General features: G+C 44.3%; 1 protein-coding gene across 12 annotated transcripts in view; it reads left to right on the top strand.

The window, feature by feature from the left end:
• The window catches only part of MAP7D2 (MAP7 domain containing 2), a 105,911-nt gene that overhangs the window by 55,497 nt on the left and 25,239 nt on the right, over nucleotides 1-25,175 (top strand). For 4 of the 12 annotated variants that reach the window (XM_059911150.1, XM_059911156.1, XM_059911151.1 and 1 more), the window contains exons 4-8: nucleotides 4,571-4,682; nucleotides 7,721-7,831; nucleotides 9,698-9,820; nucleotides 15,095-15,249; nucleotides 16,847-16,974. In XM_059911150.1, coding sequence (XP_059767133.1) covers nucleotides 4,571-4,682; nucleotides 7,721-7,831; nucleotides 9,698-9,820; nucleotides 15,095-15,249; nucleotides 16,847-16,974 — 629 coding nt within the window. The remainder of the gene's footprint in view (nucleotides 1-4,570; nucleotides 4,683-7,720; nucleotides 7,832-9,697; nucleotides 9,821-15,094; nucleotides 15,250-16,846; nucleotides 16,975-25,175) is intronic. The other 8 variants (XM_059911160.1, XM_059911152.1, XM_059911161.1 and 5 more) reach the window with 5 other exon arrangements.

The raw sequence follows: 25,175 nt of genomic DNA, 5'->3' as shown, positions 1-25,175 counted from the left end.
GATGGTTCATTCCATTTTGCTTCTGTAGCTTGTTGGAAAGTGTTTGCGTTGCCCACAAACTCCTGCCTCTCTGGGTCTGATATTAGGAGCTCATAAAAGGCCTGTTGACTCCTCACCTCCCCACCAAGGACTGTTTCCATGATGTCGTTGTTGGTAACGCCTCACATCTGTGTGGGTGAGCCCCAGACTCGGCCTGGAGGCCTCCTCTCCACCAACACAGAAGTGGGCTTCACCGCCGGCCTAGCTCCCAGAGGTGTCGAGGGCTGGAAGCTGGTCAGGCCTGTCCTTGGGAAGGGGGAGTCCAGTGTCCAGTTGACACTCTGACCTTGAGCTCGTTTTCTCGCTGGAGGCCGCCTTCTCCTACAGGTGGGTTCTTCCAATCTTCACATGCCACACAGCTCCCAAGAATCAAGCTTCTGGAACAAGCTTTTGTCATCTGCCTGGGTTAAGGCTGACAGCACAATGCGCTCACCCCTTCTCCACTCAGGGAAGTATAGCTTCATGACTAGGGGCCCTGGAAAATGGTATTTGGTGAAGCCACCTCTATGTTCCTCATGCTAAACAGAAAACCAGGAAAGACCTCTTTCAAAGAGTACCTTCATCTCTGTAAGTTACTTGAACACATCACAACTTCTCATAATCTTCTTGCTTGATACCTAACAAAACCCACCAGGCTGAGTGTAAAAATGAGAACTTTCTGAACTCAACTAAGCAAAAACTTCACTAAGCTGAGCGCTGACTGCTCTCAGAGGGCATTGGCTGGCATGGGGCATGGTGATTACGTGGCTTTCTGGCCAGATGTGGACGTGTTTGCAGGGAGAAGGGCCCTCCACGGAGCCCTGCTTAGGACCATTTGGGGGCTTGTCCCCCTGCTGTCATCCCCAGAACACATGTAGTAAGGGCAGTGGAAAAGGCACAGTCAGCCCTCCACTCCTGCCTGAGACAGTTGTCTGGGTAACAGTGGCCAGGCCAAGCCCTGCTGGAGGCCTTTCATACTGCTCGGCCAGCTCAGTGCGTCACCTTGGTCATGGATCTCCTCTACGTTCATCCAGGCAGGTCTAGGGCCAGAGCTCAAGGGGTCAAGGGTGAGTTGCCCTCATTCCTTCCTTCCACTAAGCCCCACCCAAAAGAGGACATTGTAGGGACAATAATCTGCGTTGCCCTTTCCCCATCCTCTGTTGATCATCGGATGATCCTCAGGAGAGCCAGAACTTGGCAGGAATTGCAGTATGCAGTATGCAGCTGTGATATTTATTAATACCATTCTTCTGATGTGATTGAACTTTCTCGCACACGCTCTCTCGTGCTCAGCCTTTCCTCTAACCAGGGGTTCTCAGCACCATCCCAGCACCAGCAGCAGCCGCATCTCCTGGAAACTTACGAGAAATGCATTGTCAGCACATTCACCTCAGACCTGCTGACTCAGAAACTCTGGGGGTGGGGCTCAGCAACTGGTGATTTAACAAACCCTCCAGGTGATTCTGATGCAGACTCACTCACATTTGAGAACCACTGCTCTAAACTGCCATGTTAACAATCCTCCTCTTCAAACTTGGGTTCAGTTAGCATTGGTTAAGGACTTACTATGCTAGTTGTTATCTTGTAGACTTGAATGATCTGTAATATAGGTAATATCATACCCATTTTACAGACAAGGGAACCGATGCCCAAAGATGACATTAAACGATTAACTCAGGGTCATGGGGCTAAGTAGCAGGCAGAAGTGGGATTTGAATTCATATCTGCTGATTCCAAACTAGGATTCTTTGCATTCCATCACATGAAGGAACAGAAAGAGATACACACACATGCTAGGTAATACGGGACTATATGGGACTAACCTCTAATAAGAGTAAAGTGAACCAGTTTTGGTTTTGACATGTTTGAAACATCCGATTCTGACAGCTTGGGTTTTATAAGTCCCCTTACCATAGAGCTTGGTTACCACCTATTTTTAATCATCTCTCCAAAAGTGGGTGACACAGAGTGACTGTGTCTTCTCTCAGGGATAGCGTCATTTTCGTAAGTCTACGTACAGTTCAAAGGAATAAATCTCTAATGGTAGAATTTGGAGCAGCTCAGTGGGTTGGGGGTAGATGACAGAGGTATTTTTTCTAAAGGTAACCGAAAGGCTCAGGAGTAGGTCTGGCTTTGGATGAACATTCCCTTAAAATTATGCCTCTATGTACAGTTCAAAGGAATAAATCTCTAATGGTAGAATTTGGAGCAGCTCAGTGGGTTGGGGGTAGATGACAGAGGTGTTTTTTCTAAAGGTAACCGAAAGGCTCCGGAGTAGGTCTGGCTTTGGATGAACATTCCCTTAAAATTATGCCCCTAGATAGCTATTCAGTGATACGGTTGGCTGTGAGTCTTGGTGTTCTTTGTTCTCATTGTCTCCTAGTAGATGAAGGACTTTTTTTTTTTTAATAAATTATTTATTTATTTATTTATTTTTGGCTGCATTGGGTCTTCGTTGCTGTGAGCAGGCTTTCTCTAGTTGCGGCGAGCCGGGGCTACTCTTCATTGTGGTGCGGGGGCTTCTCATTGCAGTGGCTTCTCTTGTTGCGTGCAGAGCACGGGCTCTAGGCACACGGGCTTCAGTAGCTGTGACACGTGGGCTCAGTAGTTGTGGCTCGCGGGCTGTAGAGCGCAGGCTCAGTGTTGTGGCACACAGGCTTAGTTGCTCTGTGGCATGTGAGATCTTCCCGGACCAGGGCTCGAACCCATGTCCCCTGCATTGGCAGGCAGATCCTTAACCACTGTGCCAGCAGGGAAGCCCAAGGACTGTCTTGTGAGGTCTTTCTGGCAGGTAGGCAATATCCCATAACCCACTCAATACTAAATTCACTCTGAGGTGAAAGATTTCAACACTTAAATTAGGTCATTGGTGGGAGGGAGGGGATATGGGGATATATGTATACGTATGGCTGATTCACTTTGTTGTACAGCAGAAGCTAATAAAACATTGTAAAGCAATTATACTCCAATAAAGATATAAAAAAAATTAGGTCATTGGTTAAATAATTGATGTTAAATCCATATAAAGGAATACTATCGAGCCCCAGTGATGAGTGATCAGACTTCAGTCCTCAAATAGTCAAGAAGTTCTAGTTCCTCCAAGCCCTCATCTTTTCTCAGACAAACCGCTGGGGCTGGCTGTCAGAATTTAATGGGCCAGGGTCTTGAGAACAGGATTCTGCCAGGAAATGCACACTCATTGTAGAGTCTCAGCCAAAAACTAGAGCGCAGTTAATAGCAAATACAAATCTGAGACTTACAGGAGGAAAGAAATCCCCTTTCTGCTCACAGGTCCCTGGAGAAGCTGTCTTTTAGCAAAGTGCTATTCGGAGAAAAATTATGCAGAGGAGGCTGAGATGTGGAGAATGCTCACCTCATCCCTCTGGTGTGGACAAAAGGGACAGATCCAGGCACCTCCTAAGTGACCTTTCTGTGTTTCTAGTGAGTGAAATAAAGGAGCCTTTCCCCGATCCTTAAGTCACGGTCACTCAGTTGGTGCTGCCCTAAATTAATTTTGCTTGCTTGTTTATTTAAGCCATGAGAAAATAGTATCTTTTTGTTTTGAAGTTGGGCTAGGATTAGCCCAGTTCCAGGAGCACCTCAGGGTGGGGTTTTATGAGGGTGAAAAGGTGTCTGTGTGACCGCTTACCCTGTGGGCCTTCTCCAGTGGAGGCAGGGAGCGGATTTGGTATTTGCAGTGTCATTGAGGTGGTGCGGAGCTCAGAATTAGGACAGCTTCACTCCAGTGCCAGGGAAAGACTTGCCAGCAGTCAGGCCCAACTTTATGAAAAGAACAATTTGGTTAATGCAGGGGCGTGCTTTTGATAAATGCTCTGTTAGGAGAGAAGCCTGGTTGTTGCTTTTCTCTTCTGGCTAAAAACTGTTTAGTTCTTCCTCCCCCACCCCCACCCCCCGCCACCGTCTAACTCTGAGAATGCATAGATGCTTGATTTTGTGGACACCAGTTTCTCTACTTTTGTCTCTTGTATTTTGAAATATGCAGTATTATCCCCAGATACTACGTAGCAGAAAAGAGTTATAATGTAGAGAACAATTAATTCCCCTTTAAGAAGCTCGAAGAGGAAAATGGGACTTTGCAAAATGGACTTCAAAGTCATGGTGTATCCCCCCAAAAAGTTATGCTTAAGGCTATTAAAATTCAAATTATATTTCAGTTTACTCAAATCATAGTCCTTGATGCTTGTCAACAAGAGAGGATGCAGTTGGTTCTAGAGCACAATTCCAGTTCTACTGGATGGGACAGGCCTCAAGGAGTTAATGCTTGTCTGGCATTATTCTTAAACAAATCAAGGCCTGGCTTTGCAGCAGCCTCTCCCGTGGGAGGGGAGAGGTGCTGGGGCTGGGAGCCGGCGCTAGCCGCCTTGTTTACTCCCCGCCCACTGAGAAGGCGCTGGTGTGGTGGGGAGAGCACGCGAGCCTGGGTTTTGGATGCTGAGCGGAGAGCCCCGTCTGGTGACTCACCCCCGCGCGGAGGTGCAGCAGTGCCGCGGGGCTGGGTGGTTAATCTTGCTGTCTCTTGCGTGAACGGCAGGAGCGGCTCGAGGCGATGATGCGCAGGTCCCTGGAGCGCACACAGCAGCTGGAGCTGAAGAAGAAGTGCTCGTGGGGAGCCTCACTGGCCGCGGGGCCCGGAGGACGCGATGGTGAGTGAAGGGCTGTCCCTGCATCGCAGGGCCCGGTGGGGAGATCTTGGGGCAGGAGGGAGATCACGGGCAGACTGGCGCCCGCAGGATCTGGGGGATGCTTTGTACCGATCTGCAGGTACCTTTTTCGGATGTGATGTTTAAAGCTGCCAAGCTTCCTGTGTATGCATTTCTTGCGAAGGGGATCTGTTCATTCTTCTTGCTCACAAACAGCAGTTGATACAGTAACTGGGCTTTGAGGTAAAACAAAAGAAAAACAAAGAAAATGAATGTAGAGCCTGGTTAACCGGATCCACCTAGCAAGCCCAGAGGTAACCTGATTTCAGGGAAGGTCAATGGCTCGGTCATGGCTGCAGCATGACGGGGAAAGGCTGAGCAGCAGTAACCCCCTACAAGGGGCTGGGGTTCTTCCCGCCACATTATTTACTTCTGTTGCTCTTTCAGTTTTGCTTTAAGGTGACTTATTTATTTCATTATCCAGTTCATACTCATCTTTAAATTTTCAAATGTTTAATGTATGGATTGTTACTGGTCCCTGGGTGGTTTTGCCCTCTTTTTAGTGTCTTTTCTGTGTCTGCCATTCTATTATGCAGGAGCTGTATACCAGCTCTTTCTGAGAGCAAATGGGTTTACATGAGTGGTACAGTTTCTTGACTTTGCTGTATTGTGCTTATAACCTTTTGTCAGTGAATATACTTTTTTTTCTTTTTTTCTTTGAGACGTCAACAGCCCATCTCAGTTACTTTTTCTAATTTCCTAATGGAAACTAGAGTCAACCAGAAATTGGGACTTTTTTCTTTTACCTGTCTTTGCTCTGATTTTTTTTTTTTTGCTGTGTAGGTGAATCAGGAAATACCCCACCCCCTCCTCTAGGTTTAGCAGCCAGCACCCTCCCTCCGGACCCAGGGACCACTGCCGCCGCTGCTGAGTCCACCAACGGTATATCCCAGCATCACTGTGCCGTGGCATTTTGTGATGACTGTCCCGGTCACCCTCCTCCATCACTGTGTCTGTCTCAAGCACTTTTACAATTGATTTCTTAGTCTGACCCCTTAGAACTTTTTTCTAGAAAGTGAATGACATGCCCATATTGCTTTGTTCGTCATCGTGGAGCGTGCATGCCTTACATCCTAGTACCCTGGAGACATTTCATCCTTAGCTCACTAACCTCTGCCTTGACAATCTTGTCAGTGTTTGACTTCTGTGCGTTTAGATCTTCAACGCTCTCATCTATCATTGGTTTTTAGGCATTAAGTAGTAGGGTATTTCAATCACTTCTGGTTACCAGGACCTATAATTACACGGAGTTTTGGGTATTAATGTGATGGATTCCTGGAGAGGTGTTTGAGTTTACCAGTACTAACACTGTGAATCCAAACACGGAGATAAATTGGCTTTGTTCTTGATTTCCTCTCTCTGATAGGCTCTCTGTTTTGTATACAGGCCCGGGAAATTCTTAGGGTCTAGGTCAAGAATAGAACTAGCAAAACCTTGCTCCCATTTAATAGGGACTTTAGAAATTCAACCCATCTTTGACTGGTAAAGAAAAAACAAGATGTAAAAGGGATACAGTATTTCCCAGCCACCCAGAAGGTCAAATTATAGCAGTAGGAATAAATATCCTTGGTCTCCAGCGTTTCTTTGACAAAGAATAATTCTTATTGGTGTTGCTGAGTAGCAGAGACTTTGCCGCCTGGGCCACGTTCACTGTCATATGGGCACTGGCCTTCCCCCAACAGAGAGGGGCAGGTAGAGTTGATAATGACACCTTGGGAATCGTACCCAGGGCCCTGGGACAGGGTGAGGTGAGTGTGGTACTCGACTGGAGCACTTAGTTTAAGGGAGTGGCAGAAATCTCAGTAATCAAGATAAAAGAATATTTTAATCAAAATGAATGAAGAACAATCTATGATGAACAAAATATTGAATTTGCAAAGACCAGTACCATGCTGAGCCATGTCGGAGCCTGAGGCAAAAGGGGAAATGTGTACCCCTAGAGACATGGTTTTATGTAATTTCTAGTGGTTATTTTTCCCAGAACATTAAAATACTCAAACTGAAACGTTGAAAAGTAGGTGTATTAAAGCTCATACCGTTTTAAGTTTAAATATTTTATTTATACCCAAACAGACTGTATTATAATTTTACTTCAGTCTAAGTTATTTAAAAATTATGTAGGGTCATCACTTGGTCAGGAGAAATTGTCAAACATGACACTTCTCTCATTTGAAAACAAGATGAGTAGAAGAGTAGATTTTGAAAATATTATTGATGAGTTTGCTTCCTTTAGAGCCGGGGCCACACATCTTTCCTTTTGCCTCAAGCTTGGATATGGCTTGGCTGGCACTGTGAGCACCTCTCGGGTTGCTGCAGTCGTTTCACTTAGAAGCCCGTCTAAAGTAATGGTGGGAAATTAAGAGTACCAAACCTAGGACCACATTTTAAAATCCTAACCGTAAACAGTCATAGCCTTTGAGAAAGGGCCATTGTGACCCCATCTCTTGATAAAAGGAAGAAACCAACTGCTAAAGGTTGTTCTGCTTTAAATACAGCTCCTTGCTTTACAAATTACTTCTCTCTGCAACCTGAGCTCTAGATAACCTCAGAAAAAGTCCGGTTTCAGCTCACCCAGTCTCAGTCAGATCGTAGAACATTTTGCAGTGGTGCTTTGTCTCTGGGTCCAGGTTGGTTTTGTTTTTGTGTGGTCTGAGTTTACTTAAAAGTCCCTGGACACAAGGAAGTGGTTGACTGGTGGGATTAACAGGGCTTTAGTTGAACAGTTGAGTGAGGCTGAACATTTGGAGTCAAAGAGAAACACAAAGTCGAGCAATAGAAGAGAAGAACTTGCTTCAGATGGATGGCTGCTGTGGCCCGGGCATTCCCAGACGTGCCAAGTGGAGGGCAGGGAGCTGGAAGCAGTGTGCTGTGCCACAGTGGTTTTGGAGGCGTGTGGATGAGGACAGGAAGACACTTTGGGAAATGTGTTTCTTAGTCTAGAGTGGTGTGAATACCAACGTCTTTAATGCATTTCTCTGCAGCATGTGACAAACTTTCAACATCAACCATGAATTTGCCAAAGCAGACGGAGCCTCCCATGAGTAAGCGCCTGTCTTCATCCACCGCGACAATGTCCTATTCCCCAGACCGAGGCAAGTGAACGTGTAGACCTGGTCTGTCCAGTTTTCTTCTTTCTAGCGTGAGCGTGTTAACGTCAGTCTTTGGGAGAGCCCCTCTTGAGCCTTCTGCAAATAGCCCCATTCTCCTAGCCTTGCGATCTGTGCGTGGGAGCCCCAGGGCCTCACTAATGGGACTTTGGAATGTGGCAACGCGCTCTTCACAACCAGGTCATTGTTGAATAGGGACAGGAGTTAATGCTATGCTCCCAGTCTGAAAGAGACTTCCATTTTCCACAGTGCATGTAGACGTTATCCTGGCCTGGGGTTAATTGACCAGTGGGCAGGTGTGATTGTTAAAAAAGTAACTGCCCAGTTATTGGTGCGATATTGTTGATTAGCCAGAAACGGCGGGATTGATGAGGCAGAGGTACGCGGGAGACTTAGATGAGTGAAAAAAATGGGGCTCTGCTCTTGTCTGTGGTTTGTAAGCCTGCCCGTTTCTCTTTTGAAAACAGAAGTTCAGAACTAATACGAAATCTTTAAAAGGGCAAAAGGATGGGTGGCCTTTTCTGGCGCTCTGTTTTGAGGTGAGAGATGGTATGTATAGGACGGGTGCCAGTTCCAGAAACTGAATAGATGATTAAAATCACCCATGTTCTAATGGAGGCTCAGAGAAGACACTAAAAGTCTGAATTGCTACCTTTCAGAGTTTGTAGGTTAAGGAAGGGAGGGAAGCTCTCCATGCATTAAATGCGTATCTTAAAGCATCACTGAAGAAGTGTCAGGTGCCAGTAGAGTACGTAACTCATCGAGTCATCACCAGGGGGTGAGCAGGAGGGTGTTTGTGACTCTGAAGAGGCCAGTGTGCGTTCCTGGTTTTTTTCCACTGGCTTTGACCTTGCGCCTCCAGCACAGAGGTCTGTCATGTGTGGCAGAGACCCCAGAAGTGTCAGTGTCGATGCTCTCTGATGCAGTTCATGGGTAAGCGCTGGAAACCTTGAATTAACTAGGAGCTGGATGAGAGAACATCTACATGCTTTTAATTCTGTATAGCTGTTCCATTTGTGAGTATATCCCATAGGTTTTCATTAATTCATATGGTTACGAGTTGATGTTAAATTCATATTTGCATTGATTAATGTGTAAAGATAATCAGTATGTTATTATATATTTTTGGCAACTGAATTATCTGCTTGTGGATTATTAATTGAAAATTTGAAATTCCCAAGCCATTTACTGGCTAGTGGATACCCAAAGAAGACGAAGTCATTGAAAAGTTAATCCATTATCTTATAATATGTTCCGAAACCATCAAAATAACATTTCAGTCACTGAATTTTAGATTATGGATACTACTACTTCCATTAAAGCTGATAATTAGTTGGCTATTTTTTTTTAATGTTTCTTATTTAACTTTTGCCCTTACTTGCGTGAGAAAAGTATGAAAGGATGCATATTTCTACATTAACAAAATCAGTGTGTTATGAAATATTTCCTAACAGAGGGCCTAAAACAAGTGTTTTGTAGGAGTAATCTTTTTCTCCAATGTTAGATCTACTTGGTGAGTAAATGGTTTCTTGAGTCCCTATGACATCTTGGAATATGGGCTAATTCTCTTCGGGTGGTACAGGTGATACTCTAATTCTGTAATAGCATGTTGAATGAATTCTGGCACCCCAGGAGAAGTAACACACTCTCCCAAGCTCTAAATGACACAGCGTCTGTTTTCTTTTACTATGACGAGCTCCGAAGCCATCCTTTGCTACAATATTTTTTCTTTCCACATTCGTTCTGCCACCCAAAAGTTGATTTGCATCATGCACTGTGTTGTTTTAGGCATTTTATTTTGTTTTGTTTTAATTTTGCTTTTTAAAATTTTCATTTGATTCCGTCCCTCAGCTCATCGCACGCACCTTAGTCCCATGGAAACCTTTCTTGTTATGCGACTGTTGACACCCACACAGGCTTCTTTAGCCAGAAGCAGAAGTGCACTCATGCTCTCTGAGCAGGCCAGTCACTCAGGTAAAAGAGGCCAAGCTGGTGACACTGAGGAAAATGCCCCAAATGGTATTGGTTGGCCTTTGAGTTATTCCTGAATTTTTATATCTTGCTTCACATTTGTTGGCTTCATGAAATGTCTTCTATGGTTAATAACATTTTCTACCCACCAGTGTTTTATTGTTGCTATATTTCTTTTCTTTCAAGTGTCACAGAGGTGAGTAAATTATTTTATGATTGAGGGCATGTGGATTAGGAAAAAAAAAATCCATCTCATGAGCTATGGCGGTTAGTAGACTTTTTTAAATAGACGGTTTGGTAAAGTAGCCTATAAACTGCAATCTCAGAAGTCCCATAACCAGCTCTACCACTTAGTAGCTCTTACCACTTTGGGTGAGTTAATTAACCTCTCTAAGCCTCAGTTTCCTCATCTCTAAAGTGGAGTTATTTTAAATTGTCATGAGGATTAAATGAGATAGCACAATGATGGACACAGTCAGAACAGGTATCTAGAGCCTCACTACTCAAGGGGTGGTCCATGGACCAACAGCATTGGTATTACCTGGGAGCTTGTTAGGAGGGTGGACTCTCAGGTCCCGCCAGACCTGCACATTGACGTCCAAGAAACAGTGGGCCACACCATCAAAGCCCTTCCTTGACCAAAGCAGATCAAACCATCATGGCAAGTTTAATGGGGACTAAAAAAAAAAAAAAATTAATGGGCACTAGTGTCCCCTGTTTGCAAGTGAGTAATGCCGTGTCCACATTAGGGCATATCTGGTCTCCGTGTCAGTTCCCAAGATATAGTGCGTTCAGTGAAGTAACATATAAATGACATATTGTCCTCTACCTAGTTCTACCTGTTTCCAAGTAGTTGTGCTGTTTCTGCAGAGAATATATACAAATGGCCAATAAGCATATGACAAGATGCTGAACATCCTTAGTCATTAGGAAAATGCAAATCAAAACCATAATGAGATACTACTTCCCACTACTAGGATGGCTAAAATTCAAAGAAAAAAAGGATAATACAGTTGACTCTTAAACAATTTAGGGGTTGGGGGTACCAGCCCGCCTCAGTCAAAAATCTGCATATAACTTTATAATCAGCCCTCTGTATACTTGGTTCCCTATCCGCAGATTCAACTAGCCACAAATAGTACCGTAGTATTTACTATTGAATAAAATCTGCATGTAAGTGGACCCATGCTGTTCGAACCTGTGTTGTTCAAGAGTCAACTGTAATATGTATTGGCGAGGATGTGGGAGAAATTGTAACCTTTATACATTGCTGGTGGGAATGTAGAATGTGCAGCTGCCTTGGAAAACAGTCTGGCAAGTTTTTCAAAATGTTAGCGTTACCACATGAACCAGCAATTCTACTCTTTGGTATAGAGTCAAGGAAATTGAAAACATACACAATGAAGTATACAAGTATTCTCAGCAGCATTCTTCAGATTAACCACAATGTGGAAACAACCCAGATATCCAACAACAGATGAATGGATAAACAAAATGTGTTTATCCATAAAGTGGAATATTATTCAGCTATAAAAAGGAATGAATTACTGATACATGCTACATGATGAACCTTGAAAACATTATGTTCAGTGAAAGAAGCCAGGCAGAAAATGCCACAAGTTTTATGATTCCATTTTTATGAAATGTCTGGAATAGACAAATCCAGAGAGACAGTAAATAAGTGGTTACTAGGGACTAGGGGAGGGGGAAGAGGAGTGAGTGCTTAATGGGCACAGGGTTTCTTTTGGGGGTGTTGAAAATGTTCTGGAATTAGACTGTAGTTATGGTTGCACAACCTTGTAAATATACTAAAACCCACTAAATTGTACACCTTTATGATATATGAATTCTATCTCAAACAAATCAACAAAAAACTCCTGGGAAGTAGGAAGTATCCCCATTTTGAGAATGAGAAATGTGTCAGGAGGACCACTCCCAGGATCGATGATTCTCTAGGAGAGCTCAGAGCTATGATTTATTACAGCAAAAAGCTACAGAGCAAAATCAGTGAAGGGAAAGGGTACAAGGAACAAAGTCCAGGGAAGACCGGGCACAGGCTCCCAGCGTCCTCTCCCAGTGGAGTCACACGGGACACGTTCCCCCAGCAATGAATTAGTACATGTATGAAGTGTTGCCAACCACAGAAGCCCATTAGAGACTCAGTGCCCAGAGTTTTTAGTGGGGGCTGGTCACGTGGGCACCCCCTGCCAGGTATGTACCCAAATTCCAAACTCAGAAGGAAAGCAGGTGTTCAGCGTAAGTCATGTTGTTTGTACAAACAGGTTAGGCACAGTGAGCCACTCTTACCAGTTAACGGTGGGAACTCTGCCCAAATCCAAGTTCCCCGATGCCGGGGCCAGTGTGGTAAGCAGGCCTTTCCAGGGAGAGCAGTTAGGCCTGCTGTGTTTTTTCTGTTCTTCTCTGCACAGTTCACCCCCTTGGTCCTTGGCCACGGTGTCTTTACGGCAGAATTATTATCAATAGGAGCTCGTATAGCAGGCTGAGGCCAACCTACCGTGTGGATCTCACTTGTGCCATGTAGGGGTGCTGGACTTAGACAGTTAAGACACAGACCAGTCACTATCAAGGTCTGTCCTAGAAAGCCAGCTGGCTTCCTCCGTAAGTTTCCATATGAACCTCTTCTACCTGGCCTGAGGCATCAATTCAGGCCCAGCCAGCGCTAGGCAGTAAGATGAAGCTGGCCCGAAGCCTTCCAGGGCTGAGGCAGTGTCGTGATGGTACAAGTACAGTCCCCGAGAGCACACGTGTCCCCTGGAAACAGAGTTTACGATGTTCGGGCACCCCACGCAGGACGTGCATTGGGCAGGCAGTCCAGGCTCACAGCCCCCCCCCCCACCCCGCTCTCAGTCCTCGCTTTCAGAGGCACTGCCTGAGGCGGTCCATTCCAAACAGTTCTGCCAGCGACCCTGGCTTCACCTCCTGCCGAGTGTGGACTGCGTGTGGAGGTGTTGAGCGGGGACTGCGCAGGAGCTGGCCTACCCCTGCCATCTCACGGTCACGCTGTCACCTGCAATCTGTCTCGATCTGAAGCGCTGGCAGCAGCTTGCAAAGGCAGTGTGGTTTTCCTTCAGCAAGAGGGGAGAGTTCCCAGAAACAGTTCTGGAAGAGAAAGATCGTGAATGCCCTTCCCCTGGCCCTCCCCTGCACCACTCCAGGGGGGCTGGGTTTTGTTGTTTTTCTCCATTGTTATCAGCACGCCCCTTTCAATAATCACGACTTTACATTTTCTCAGTCATCCTCTACTCTCACATGGACCTTTCATCTAGAAGGGTTGAATGCAAGAAGGACAAGAGCATTTTTATTTAAAAAAAAATGTGTCCAACTTAAGCAGAATGACACATCATGCTCAGAAACTAGGACAAAATCCTGAATTTTCAAAAAATTTCAAAATAGGTTTGCATCATCCCCCGTCTCTTCCATCCTCTTCATTTATCCAGTGAGCAGCCTAGAAAAGATCAGTCCCTTTTCGGGGACGGGTGCATTGAACAAGTTGCCTTTCTGAGGTGTGTGTAGAGGGAGAAGGGCAAGGGAAGTAGAGTCAGGCTCTCGGTCCGTTGTTAACAAACCGTAGCCAATCTGGAAAGTCAAACACCAGACGTCTTGTCTCGTCAGCAGTGGTGCATCCCCCAGAGGGGGTCGAGCCTGCTCTTCGGGGTGGACAGAGGGGTCACACTCCCTTGAGTGCCCTTTCTCAACTTGCAGCTCTGGCAGGAATTACAAGTTAGAAATGCAGTCCGGCTCCACATCAGAAGTCGAGAGCCCACCAGCAGCTCCGTGTTGGATGGTCCCATCAGAGAACGAGCCTTTTCCTGTGTGCATTTGTCTGTGACCTGGATGGTCCAGCCAGCATCTGTGATGTTTTCTCAGGTTAGGGCCCCACGGAGGGGTGTTCTGTATCTACAGTGGTTCCGGGTTGATTTTTAAAACTTCAGAAGTGTGTTTCTGTCTGGAGATTGCCTCTCTTTTTACAACTCCCTTTTCCCAGAGGCTCCATTATGCAAAAATCACCAGGTATGGAGACTTGTTCTGGTTCCACTACTCGGAATTTAAATTCCAGCCAAACCACTGGTGGTAAAAAGCAAGGAGGTTGTGTCCCACTTCCACTTGGAGGAGAAAGTGAAAACTAAAGGCATCACCTGGGCTGCACTCTTTCCCTCACTTAAGCCAGCATGGCCAAAAGCAGCCAGGGGATCGAGCAAGCCAGCACCTGGAGTTCCATGGGTCATCTTCAGATTCCATAGGTATTTCACCTCTCGCAGCAGACAGCAGCTTGGCTGCTGTTTCCTCTGGTGGGGGCTCCATAGCCACCAGGCACCAGAGGGTCGTCACCCTCCACCCCTTTCTCCTTCCTTTTACCAAACAGTGCTTTCACTGTGCATCAGGGAATCAGGGTCTTTCTCACGATTCCTGCTTCTGACACCACTTGTGTCAGGGGTCCCCAAGACCACCCCGGGTTCAGTGATTCGCTAGGAGGACTCAGAGGACTCAGCATGTGGTGGCGCTCGTAGCTGTGATGTTCCAGCGGGAGGCTGCACAGCACAGTCAGCACAGGGAATTGGCGCACGGGCGAGTCCAGAGGACACCAGGTGCAGGTTTCCAAGAGTCCCCTCCCAGTGGAGTCACACAGGATGTGCCTGAGTCCCCCAGCAACGAGCTGCGACAACACGCGTGAAATGTTGCCAACCAGGGAGGCCAGCGCCCAGCACTGGTCACGTAGGCACCCCCTGCCAGGCACATACCACATTCCATACCCAGAGCAAGAAAGCAAGATCAGTCATGTCGTTTGTACAGACAGCTTAGGCACAGTGAGCTACTCATCAGTTAATGGTGAGAACCCTCCTGAAATCCAAGTTTCCAGATGCTTACAAGGGTCAACCTTGTGAACAGGCCCTTCCAAGGACAGCAGTCAGGTCTGCTATGTTAACTCTCTCCTGTACAAGGAAATTGACATTTAGAGAGGTTAAGTCACCTACCCAAGGTGATCCAGCTATTAGGTGATGGTGCTAGGTCCATCTGGCTCCAAAGCCCAGATTTTGAACTCCTGAAATGAACTGGACTCTTGAGCATTGAGTATGGGGGTCTTTTAAGATACGGTCTATTCTGTGTACACTAGAAAAAGTATGGTGGTATTTTGAGAATGTGGATTGCCCGTGTCACGTTTTAACAGAAATGTGGTGTTCTTCCCAACCCTCTGTTCCCCCTACTTTTTCTGTCTATGCTCCCTGTGTCTCTGGGTTTTATACTATAACTCTCTAGTATCCCATGCCTGTCCTCGTGTAGCTCCTGCTGGCCCCCTTAAATCTTCCTACAAGTCTTCTCCCACTCGAAATGCCGAGAAGAAGAAGACGACATCTACATCTGGCGTAGGAGATGCTGGGAAAGGAGCCTCTGCAGGAGCGGAGGCCTCGCCGGTAGGTTTATACCCACTCACCCCTCGGGACTGGTTTATCTGACAGTGTGATTACTCCCTGCACTTGACCTGGGGTCTATTTCCATCAATCTCTAGGGACTGCTCAAGGGGCAGATTTGGTTTAAAATTGCACCCAACCTTTGAAAATCATTTAACTTCTTGCACCCTCCTAAATCTTAGTGCCTTGGAACAGATTCCTAAAGCCCTTGTCCTCGTTATAGCCTGTCCTCCAGAGGACGGGCGTCAGAAGGAATGTTCCCAGTGCCCTTTCTCTGCTTCTTTAAGGATGTCTGATTCTGGGCCAGTCTTGCCTCTACAGGCAACTAGAACTGAAGTTCTAGGTCAACCTTCATCCACAACAGTGGCCTTTAAACATTTTTGTCGTCATGGTAACACTATCAGTAAGGCAGATGTTGAGCAGGTACCCCCGATTGTGTGTATTTGTTTAGAAATTATACATGCCATACTACTTTCATTAGTTATACTTGCTATGTAACAAATTACCCCAAACCTTAGCAGCTTAAAGCCAATGTTTATTACCTCACTGGTTCTTTGGGTCAGAAATTGAGGATGGCTTAGCTGGGTGGTTCTGGTTCAGAGTCTCTCATGAGGGTGTGGTCAGGACAGCAGCTAGGGCTGCAGTCGTCAGAAAGCTTGGCTGGGGCTCTTCCAGGACAGCTCACTCACATGGCCGTTGGCAGGAGGCCCCAGTTCCTTACTGCATGGACCTCTCCAGAGAGCTGCTTGAGTGTCCAGATAACATGGCAGCTGGCTTCCCCTAGAGCAAGAGATCAGAGAGAGAGAGAGAGAGACCAAACCCACGCTTGAGGAGAAGGGAACTGAGCTCCACCTGTTAAAGCAAGGAGCATCAGATGACATGTGGACTCATTTTAAACACCACATTACCATTGGGCATTTATTTTATAACACCATATTTATTTTTTTAATCCATTGTGATCCCAAGGTTCTCACAGGAGAAGTGAATGTTTCAGACCCTAGGGTTTTACTGCTGGGTGGATTCCTGTGGGAGGGGGCTAATGTATGTGGGCATGGGGGCTGCATGAGGATTTGCTGCGGAAAATCACAATCGGGAGAGAAGGGAACCACCGTTGCAGACTGCCTGCCGCGGGCCAGTCACAGAGGCCCATGTGAGGCAGGCCATGGGGAAGACATAGAGGGATGGAGGGGTGGCAGTCCCCGTTAAACTGGGTACACTGTAAGGGTCCCCAGCTCACTGTCTTGCACCCACCTATAGCTTTTTTTAAAAATAGTGATTGTATATCTTTGTACTCATTCCAGCTTCTGTATGTCCAGGACCGTAATCTGGTTCCATTGTTAGCTTTTTGTAAGGTAACAAGGAGAAGGCGGTCTTTATGTTTTAAGGCTGAGGTTTTTTGTTTTTTTTTTAACTGAATGACCTAAATATGATGACCCCCCTGGTGCTTCTCTGCAAAGATTCCCATTGTGGGAAGCAGTATAGCTCCGTATGGTTCCTTCTGAAAGAAAGCTGTGCATTGCTTCTATCTGGGGTATTTTTAGAAATTGTAGAAGTAATGGCAGTCATGGGCCATGGCCGTCCTATTCTGTGTCCCCTACAGACGGAGAAGACGAAGAAGGGGCCGAGAACAACAACTTCTGTTCCCAGCGTGGGCCTCATGTCCCCTCTGAGAAGATGCGATTTTCCAGCAGGCGTTTCTAAGAGGTCGTCTTCTCCTGTGACAACCAAGTAAGCATCTTTCCCCTTCACCATAGTCGGATGGTTAAAGCAGTTTGGGGGGCTCTGTGCCGTGTGCCTCCAGCTCCCCCACGAGGCGTGGCCGGCCCGCCGAGGTGCGCTGTGTATCTTCTAGATAAATGATGTGCTCTTGAGGGCTTTGCTGCCTGGTAAATACTGGACTCTGATTTACCGAGATGAACCATTCGGCGTGTTTTCTTCAGGTCCATTAGTCCCATTCTGCTTTTCTGGCATTCCCCTTCTTTCTCCTTCAGCTGCATCTGGAGTGAAGTGATTGCATTGCGCTTGGGCTCTGGAGCCCCTGTGCTCCACACTCGCTCTCAGACCCTCTCTCGTCTTGTCTCTTTAACAGAGAGGCAATAATAACTTATCAGTCACCATCAGCTGTATGTTTTTTTAATGAAGCCAATGAAAAACTGTGTAACTGGAAAACAAATTTACACTGTGTGACCACTGACTTAGGTCTTTAAAACATTTTACTGCTAGTAACTGACAAGAACGACTCAGTAAATAACTCATTCCAGCAGTAGAATGGAAACATGTTCAGTAGTATTCAGAGAGAAAGAGAAATATGATTTTAATTTAGAAAAAAGGAAACTCTGTATATAGAGAGACTCATATAAAACTTGATTGGTGCATCAGTTTGGTTCAGAGAACATAGGATAATACACAGATTTAATGAACACTTGGGAATTATTTTTCTTTCCAAAAATTTTTTTGATTTTATTTATTTTTTTATACAGCAGGTTCTTATTAGTCATCAATTTTATACACATCAGTGTATACATGTCAATCCCAATCTCCCAATTCATCTCCCCCCCACCCTTCCCCCTTGGTGTCCATGCATTTGTTCTCTACATCTATGTATCAATTTCTGCCCTGCAAACTGGTTCATCTGTACCATTTTTCTAGGTTCCACGTACATGCGTTAATATACGATATTTGTTTTTCTCTTTCTGACTTACTTCGCTCTGTATGACAGTCTCTAGATCCATCCACGTCTCAACAAATGACCAAATTTTGTTCCTTTTTATGGCTGAGTAATATTCCATTGTATATATGTACCACATCTTCTTTATCTGTTCGTCTGTCGATGGGCATTTAGGTTGCTTCCATGACCTGGCTGTTGTAAATAGTGCTGCAGTGAACATCGGGGTGCATGTGTCTTTTTGAATTATGGTTTTCTCTGGGTATATGCCCAGTAGTGGGATTGCTGGATCATATAGTAATTCTATTTTTAGTTCTTTAAGGAACCTCCATACTGTTCTCCATAGTGGCTGTATCAATTTACATTCCCACCAACAGTGCAAGAGGGTTCCCTTTTCTCCACACCCTCTCCAGCATTTGTTGTTTGTAGATGTTCTGATGATGCCCATTCTAACTGGTGTGAGGTGATACCTCATTGTAGTTTTGATTTGCATTTCTCTGATAATTAGTGATGTTGGGCAGCTTTTCATGTGCTTCGTGGCCATCTGTATGTCTTCTTTGGAGAAATGTCTCTTTAGGTCTTCTGCCCATTTTTGGATTGGGTTGTTTGTTTCTTTAATATTGAGCTGCTTGAGCTGTTTATATATTTTGGAGATTAATCCTTTGTCCATTGATTCATTTGCAAATATTTTCTGCCATTCTGAGGGTTGTCTTTTCGTCTTGTTTATGGTTTCCTTTGCTGTGCAAAAGCTTTGAAGTTTCATTAGGTCCCATTTGTTTATTTTTGTTTTTATTTCCATTACTCTAGGAGGTGGATCAAAAAAGATCTTGCTGTGATTCATGTCAAAGAGTGTTCTTCCTATGTTTTCCTCTAAGAGTTTTATAGTGTCCGGTATTGCATTTAGGTCTCTAATCCATTTTGAGTTTATTTTTGTGTATGGTGTTAGGGAGTGTTCTAATTTCATTCTTTTACATGTAGCTGTCCAGTTTTCCCAGCACCACTTACTGAAGAGACTGTCTTTTCTCCATTGTATATCCTTGCCTCCTTTGTCATAGATTAGCTGACCATAGGTGTGTGGGTTTATCTCTGGGCTTTCTATCTTGTTCCATTGATCCATGTTTCTGTTTTTGTGCCAGTACCATATTGTCTGGATTACTGTAGCTTTGTAGTATAGTCTGAAGTCAGGGAGTCTGATTCCTCCAGCTCCGTTTTTCTCCCTCAAGACTGCTTTGGCTATTTGGAGTCTTTTGTGTCTCCATACAAATTTTAAGATTTTTTGTTCTAGTTCTGTAAAAAATGCCACTGGTAATCTGATAGGGATTGCACTGAATCTGTAGATTGCCTTGGGTAGTATAGTCATTTTCACAATATTGATTCTTCCAATCCAAGAACATGGTATATCTCTCCATCTGTTGGTATCACCTTTAATTTCTTTCATCAGTGTCTTATAGTTTTCTGCATACAGGTCTTTTGTCTCCTTAGGTAGGTTTATTCCTAGATATTTTGTTCTTTTTGTTGCAGTGGTAAATGGGAGTGTTTCCTTAATTTCTCTTTCAGATTTTTCATCATTAGTGTATAGGAATGCAAGAGATTTCTGTGCATTAATTTTGTATCCTTCAACTTTACCAAATTCATTGATTAGCTCTAGTAGTTTTCTGGTGGCATCTTTAGGATTCTCTATGTATAGTATCATGTCATCTGCAAACAGTGACAGTTTTACTTCTTCTTTTCCAATTTGTATTCCTTTTATTTCTTCTTCTTCTCTGATTGCCGTGGCTAGGACTTCCAAAACTGTGTTGAATAATAGTGGTGAGAGTGGACATCCTTGTCTTGTTCCCGATTTTAGAGGAAATGCTTTCAGTTTTTCACCATTGAGAATGATGTTTGCCGTGGGTTTGTCGTATATGGCCTTTATTATGTTGAGGTAAGTTCCCTCTCTGCCCACTTTCTGGAGAGTATTTATCATAAATGGGTGTTGAATTTTGTCACAAGCTTTTTCTGCATCTATTGAGATGATCATATGGTTTTTATTCTTCAATTTGTTAATACGGTGTATCACATTGATTTGCGTATATTGAAGAATCCTTGCATCCCTGGGATAAATCCCACTTGATCATGGTGTATGATCCTTTTAATGTGTTGTTGGATTCTGTTTGCTAGTATTTTGTTGAGGATTTTTGCATCTATATTCATCAGTGATATTGGTCTGTAATTTTCTTTTTTTGTAGTATCTTTGTCTGGTTTTAGTATCAGGGTGATGGTGGCCTCATAGAATAAGTTTGGGAGTGTTCCTTCCTCCACAGTTTTTTGGAAGAGTTTGAGAAGGATGAGTGTTAGCTCTTCTCTAAATGTTTGATACAATTCACCTGTGAAGTCCCCCACTATTATTGTGTTACTGTCGATTTCCTCTTTTATAGCTGTTTGCAGTTGCCTTTTGTATTGGGGTGCTCCTGTGTTGGGTGCGTATATATTTATAATTGTTATATCTTCTTCTTGGATTGATCCCTTGATCATTATGTAGTGTCCTTCCTTGTCTCTTGTAACATTCTTTATTTTAAAGTCTATTTTATCTGGTATGAGTATTGCTATTCCAGCTTTCTTTTGATTTCCATTTGCATGGAATATCTTTTTCCATCCCTTCACTTTCAGTCTGTATGTGTCCCTAGGTCTGAAGTGGGTCTCTTGTAGAAAGCATATATATGGGTCTTGTTTTTGTATCCATTCAGCAAGCCTGTGTCTTTTGGTTGGACCATTTAATCCATTCACGTTTAAGGTAATTATCGATATGTATGTTCCTATGACCATTTTCTTAATTGTTTTGGGTTTGTTTTTGTAGGTCCTTTTCTTCTCTTGTGTTTCCCACTTAGAGAAGTTCTTTTAGCATTTGTTGTAGAGCTGGTTTGGTGGTGTTGAATTCTCTTAGCTTTTGCTTGTCTGTAAAGCTTTTGATTTGTCCATCGAATCTGAATGAGATCCTTGCCGGGTAGAGTAATCTTGGTTGTAGGTTCTTCCCTTTCCTCACTTTAAGTATATCATGACACTCCCTTCTGGCTTGTAGAGTTTCTGCTGAGAAATCAGCTGTTAACCTTATGGGAGTTCCCTTGTATGTTATTTGTTGTTTTTCCCTTGCTGCTTTCAATAATTTTTCTTTGTCTTTAATTTTTGCCAGTTTGACTACTATGTGTCTCGGCGTGTTTCTCCTTGGGTTTATCCTGTATGGGACTCTCTGCGCTTCCTGGACTTGGGTGGCTATTTCCTTTCCCATGTTAGGGAAGTTTTCGACTGTAATCTCTTCAAATATTTTCTCTGGTCCTTTCTCTCTCTCTTCTCCTTCTGGGACCCCTATAATGTGAATGTTGTTGCGTTTAATGTTGTCCCAGAGGTCTCTTAGGCTGTCTTCATTTCTTTTCATTCTTTTTTCTTTTTTCTGTCCCACAGCAGTGAATTCCACCATTCTGCCTTCCAGATCACTTATCCGTTCTTCTGCCTCAGTTATTCTGCTATTGATTCCTTCTAGTGTAGTTTTCATTTCAGTTATTGTATTGTTCATCTCTGTTTGTTTGTTCTTTAATTCTTCTACATCTTTGTTAAACATTTCTTGCGTCTTCTCGATCTTTGCCTCCATTCTTTTTCCGAGGTCCTGGATCATCTTCACTATCATTATTCTGAGTTCTTTTTCTGGAAGGTTGCCTATCTCCACTTCATTTAGTTGTTTTTCTGGGGTTTTATCTTGTTCCTTCATCTGATTCATAGCCCTCTGCCTTTTCATCTTGTCTGTCTTTCTGTGAATGTGGTTCTTGTTCCACAGGCTGCAGGATTGTAGTTCTTCTTGCTTCTGCTGTCTGCCCTCTAACACTTGGGAATTTTTAAAAAATATTTCGAGATGATAGCAGCTCTTATTTCTGATTTGTTGCTTCCTAACAGAGACTCTTTCACTAATATTGTTTTGCTCAGAGATTGCTATGGTTTTTATAAACTACTACTACTGGTTATCGATGTATGTGCCTTCCATAAAGAAAATCTTTCTTTAGCACATTACTGAATTAATAGCGTCTTGGGTTGTTTTTCTTTTTCCTTAAGTCCCTTGCATTCTTTCTGTGCCTATATTGCCTGTCTTTGGTTATGGTATTGCTTTCTTGCAAACTCCAAATCCATTAAGTGAGCTGTGAGGTCTCTGTTTGTCTTTGTCTTATTTCTGAGCCTTCCATTTGCATGTCAGTACTCTGGTGTCAGTTTGGGACATTGACATTAACAGAGAGAAAAACCTATTCGTACTGGGGTTTTTCCAGATTCTACCCTCTCTTTCCTGGATCTTGACTCATGGTCCTTGCATCATCATTGTAAATTTCACTGAGGTGAACCAAGAGGGTTGTTGCCCTCTATAGAGATGAGAATTCAGTTTTTGGAAGCAAGCTTGCAGTGGGCTCTGTGCTATTTCTTTGAAGTTGAAAATCTTGAAGGTTGTGATTCAGGAACTATTTTATATTTTAAAGGACATATCATCTGAGTTTTAAAAAGCTCTCTCTGAAAAAAAAAAAAAAAAAGCTCTCTCTGACCAAAGATACTCAAACACAATCCCAGACTTTTAAAAATGCAGTTCAATTTAGAGAAATATTTAGAATTTCTACTCTATCTAGAACAGTAATGGGCACCTAGTAGAAGCTTTATAAGTATTCATGGAATGAATGAATGCAAGTCACTGTGCCAGATGCTCCAGAGAATCCCCAAACGAATGAAAATAGTCTCTACTTGGACAGACCCCGGAGAGGTGGGAGGGAGATGTGGACCCAGATGAGGACAGTTCCAGGCCTGCTCCAAAGAGAGAGCTGCCCACCTTGAACTGCTCATCCCTCAGGACTCAGTCAGCTGTCCTCCTCTCCAGAGCTAGCCAAAGCTGAATTCGCCCCCTTCACTGTGCTAACAGAACATAGCTGGGTCAGTTATTCGTTCATCAGACACCCATAGAGCCACCTACTCTGTGTCCAGTGCTCTTCTCAGCCTTCATGGAGCTTGCCTGACAGTGAACAACAAATATAATATCAGGTGGTGATAAGTGCTGTGAAGAAAAATGAGCCCGGGTCAGATGGCAGAGGATGGTGGAGGGGAGGAGCTACATCGGGTGGTCAGAAAAGGCTTCTCTGAGGAGGTGACTTTTGAGCAGAGCGCCCTGCATGAGGTGAGGGAGCAGGCCGAATTGATCTGTGCCTCACTGTACTTGATTATCTCCTGCTAGGCTGCCGCAAGGGCGGGGGCTGACTCAGTTTATTGTTGCACAGTCTGCGCTCAACATGAGTCTGTGGGACGCTAGCCAGGGGGGAAAGGCGGACCTGGAAGGCAGAGCGGTCCGGGCAGGTCTGGGCAATGCTGGGGCCAAACTTACCTGAGTACTCAGGCCCTTTGCCTCCTCGTTCCTTCTGGGACATTCATCAGTTTATTCTCCCTCTGATCAGTTTCTTCAACATTCTCTTTTCTGTGCTGTATATTTCACTTGGGGAATTTTTGAACGATGAGGGATGCTGGTTTCCGTACCATGCTGCACGGTATTCCTGCCACTTTCAACAAAGAGAAATTAATGGACTGGCTTTTATTTTTAGAGCCCCATACATGTTGTCTCTAACACAGGCAGGAAAAATAGCACACACTAACACAGCTGGACTGCCTGTGTACTGTCAAACTCCAGAATCCTTCTCTCTTTATGAGGTGCCCTGGCAATAGAACTTGCTCGGGCACCTGTAAATCAGAATTACCAAGTTGAGAGGTCTAAGGAATAGCAAACGTTTCTTGATTTTTAAAATGTTCTGAAAGAAATTTAGTTTCTCCCTGGGGTGAAAATTAGCGGCTGAACCACACTGGGTATGGGCCAGGTCTGAGAAATGCGGAAAGTCGAGTAGACTGTAAGTATATTCTGAAAATCCAACCAAACTATACAGCAGTGAAAAAGAGTGGATTGCAGCTGCCTGCAACCAGTGGGTGGATCTCAGGAACGTAGTGTCGAGAAGGAAGTTGTAGAAGAATGTCAGCAGTTTGATTCCATGTATACTGAGTTCCTAGATGTTGCAAAACCAGTGTGTTTTTAAGAATATAAATGTGGTAAAATGATTTTAAGAAAATGGCAAACATAAAATGCAAAGTGATGATGGCCTCTGAGTGGGAAGTTGGGGATGGGCTCAGGGAGGGGCACATGGAAGATCCTGGCATAGTATGTCTTTCCCTTGAGCTAGTTGGTGCATGTGTGAACATTTGTTTTATCATTCTTCATACCTTTCGTATTTTATAAATATTCTTTTGTATACTCAATATTAAAGAAAGATGAAAAAGAAACACTTGGTTTTTAAAATAGTGTCACACAAAATAAGCCCCAAGCAAAGTGGCATTTTCAACTTTCCCTCTGTGCAGACCAAGTGTGTGATCTTTAAAGCGCACTGGAAGTGACGTGGCTTTGAACGGCCTGGGGCGGGGGTCTAGCCACTTTGAACTCCCATCCAGAAACCCAGACGGGCCATGTGATGAATGGCTCTGACAGCACATTGTTCCCCTCCCGGATCTCAGATCAATTAAGTCACTGTAGGCGGCTGTGCATATTAATGGCTTTGCTCTTTTAAGTGTTCAAGTTTATTTTCATTGTTGGTTGGCATTGTCCGGTACTTGTATGGGTTTTAAAAAACTAGCTTCAGCAAGACTCTCAAAGATGTGGATGGAGCATATCTTTCTTCTTGTAACCTAGAGAAAGGAAATCAAGTGTGGTCAAGTGCATTTACCCAGCCTGTCTCTGCCCTCTGTGTGTAGGTGCTGCCTGTACCCCTAGTTCTTCAGTGTGAAATGTTCTCTCATGGTTTCAGGTTCTTAGAAATGTATTCTAAGTTAGTTTGGTCATTATGATGGGGAATGTGTCCATTATCCCTTGCTGCTGTAATAGACTCTCTAAAATTTAGTAGCATAAAACAACGATTTGTTATTAATTCTCACAGCTCTGTGACTTGGGCTTACCAGGAGGGTCTCTCTTAGGGTCTTTTGTGTGGTGGTTCTGTGGGTTGACATGGGCTCACTGGGAAGTTCTCACCTCTGGGGTCTTCCGTGCAACTACAGTTCAATGTCATCTGGTGCTACAGTTAAATTACAACCTAGGGCTCGACTAAGCTTAAGGTCCAAGATGGCCCATTAAGGATGATGGCCCATTAACCCCAGTTAAGGACTATGCCCCGAATTGGCACAGTGTTCCTTCTCTGCTGTACTGTCTTGGTCAAAGCAGTGAGACCACCTCAGA

This window comes from Balaenoptera ricei, chromosome X (assembly GCF_028023285.1).
Source record: "Balaenoptera ricei isolate mBalRic1 chromosome X, mBalRic1.hap2, whole genome shotgun sequence".
Classification (NCBI taxonomy): Eukaryota; Metazoa; Chordata; class Mammalia; order Artiodactyla; family Balaenopteridae; genus Balaenoptera; species Balaenoptera ricei.
The sequence above is the reverse complement of the archived record's forward strand: the minus strand, read 5'-3'. Positions and strand labels throughout refer to the sequence as shown.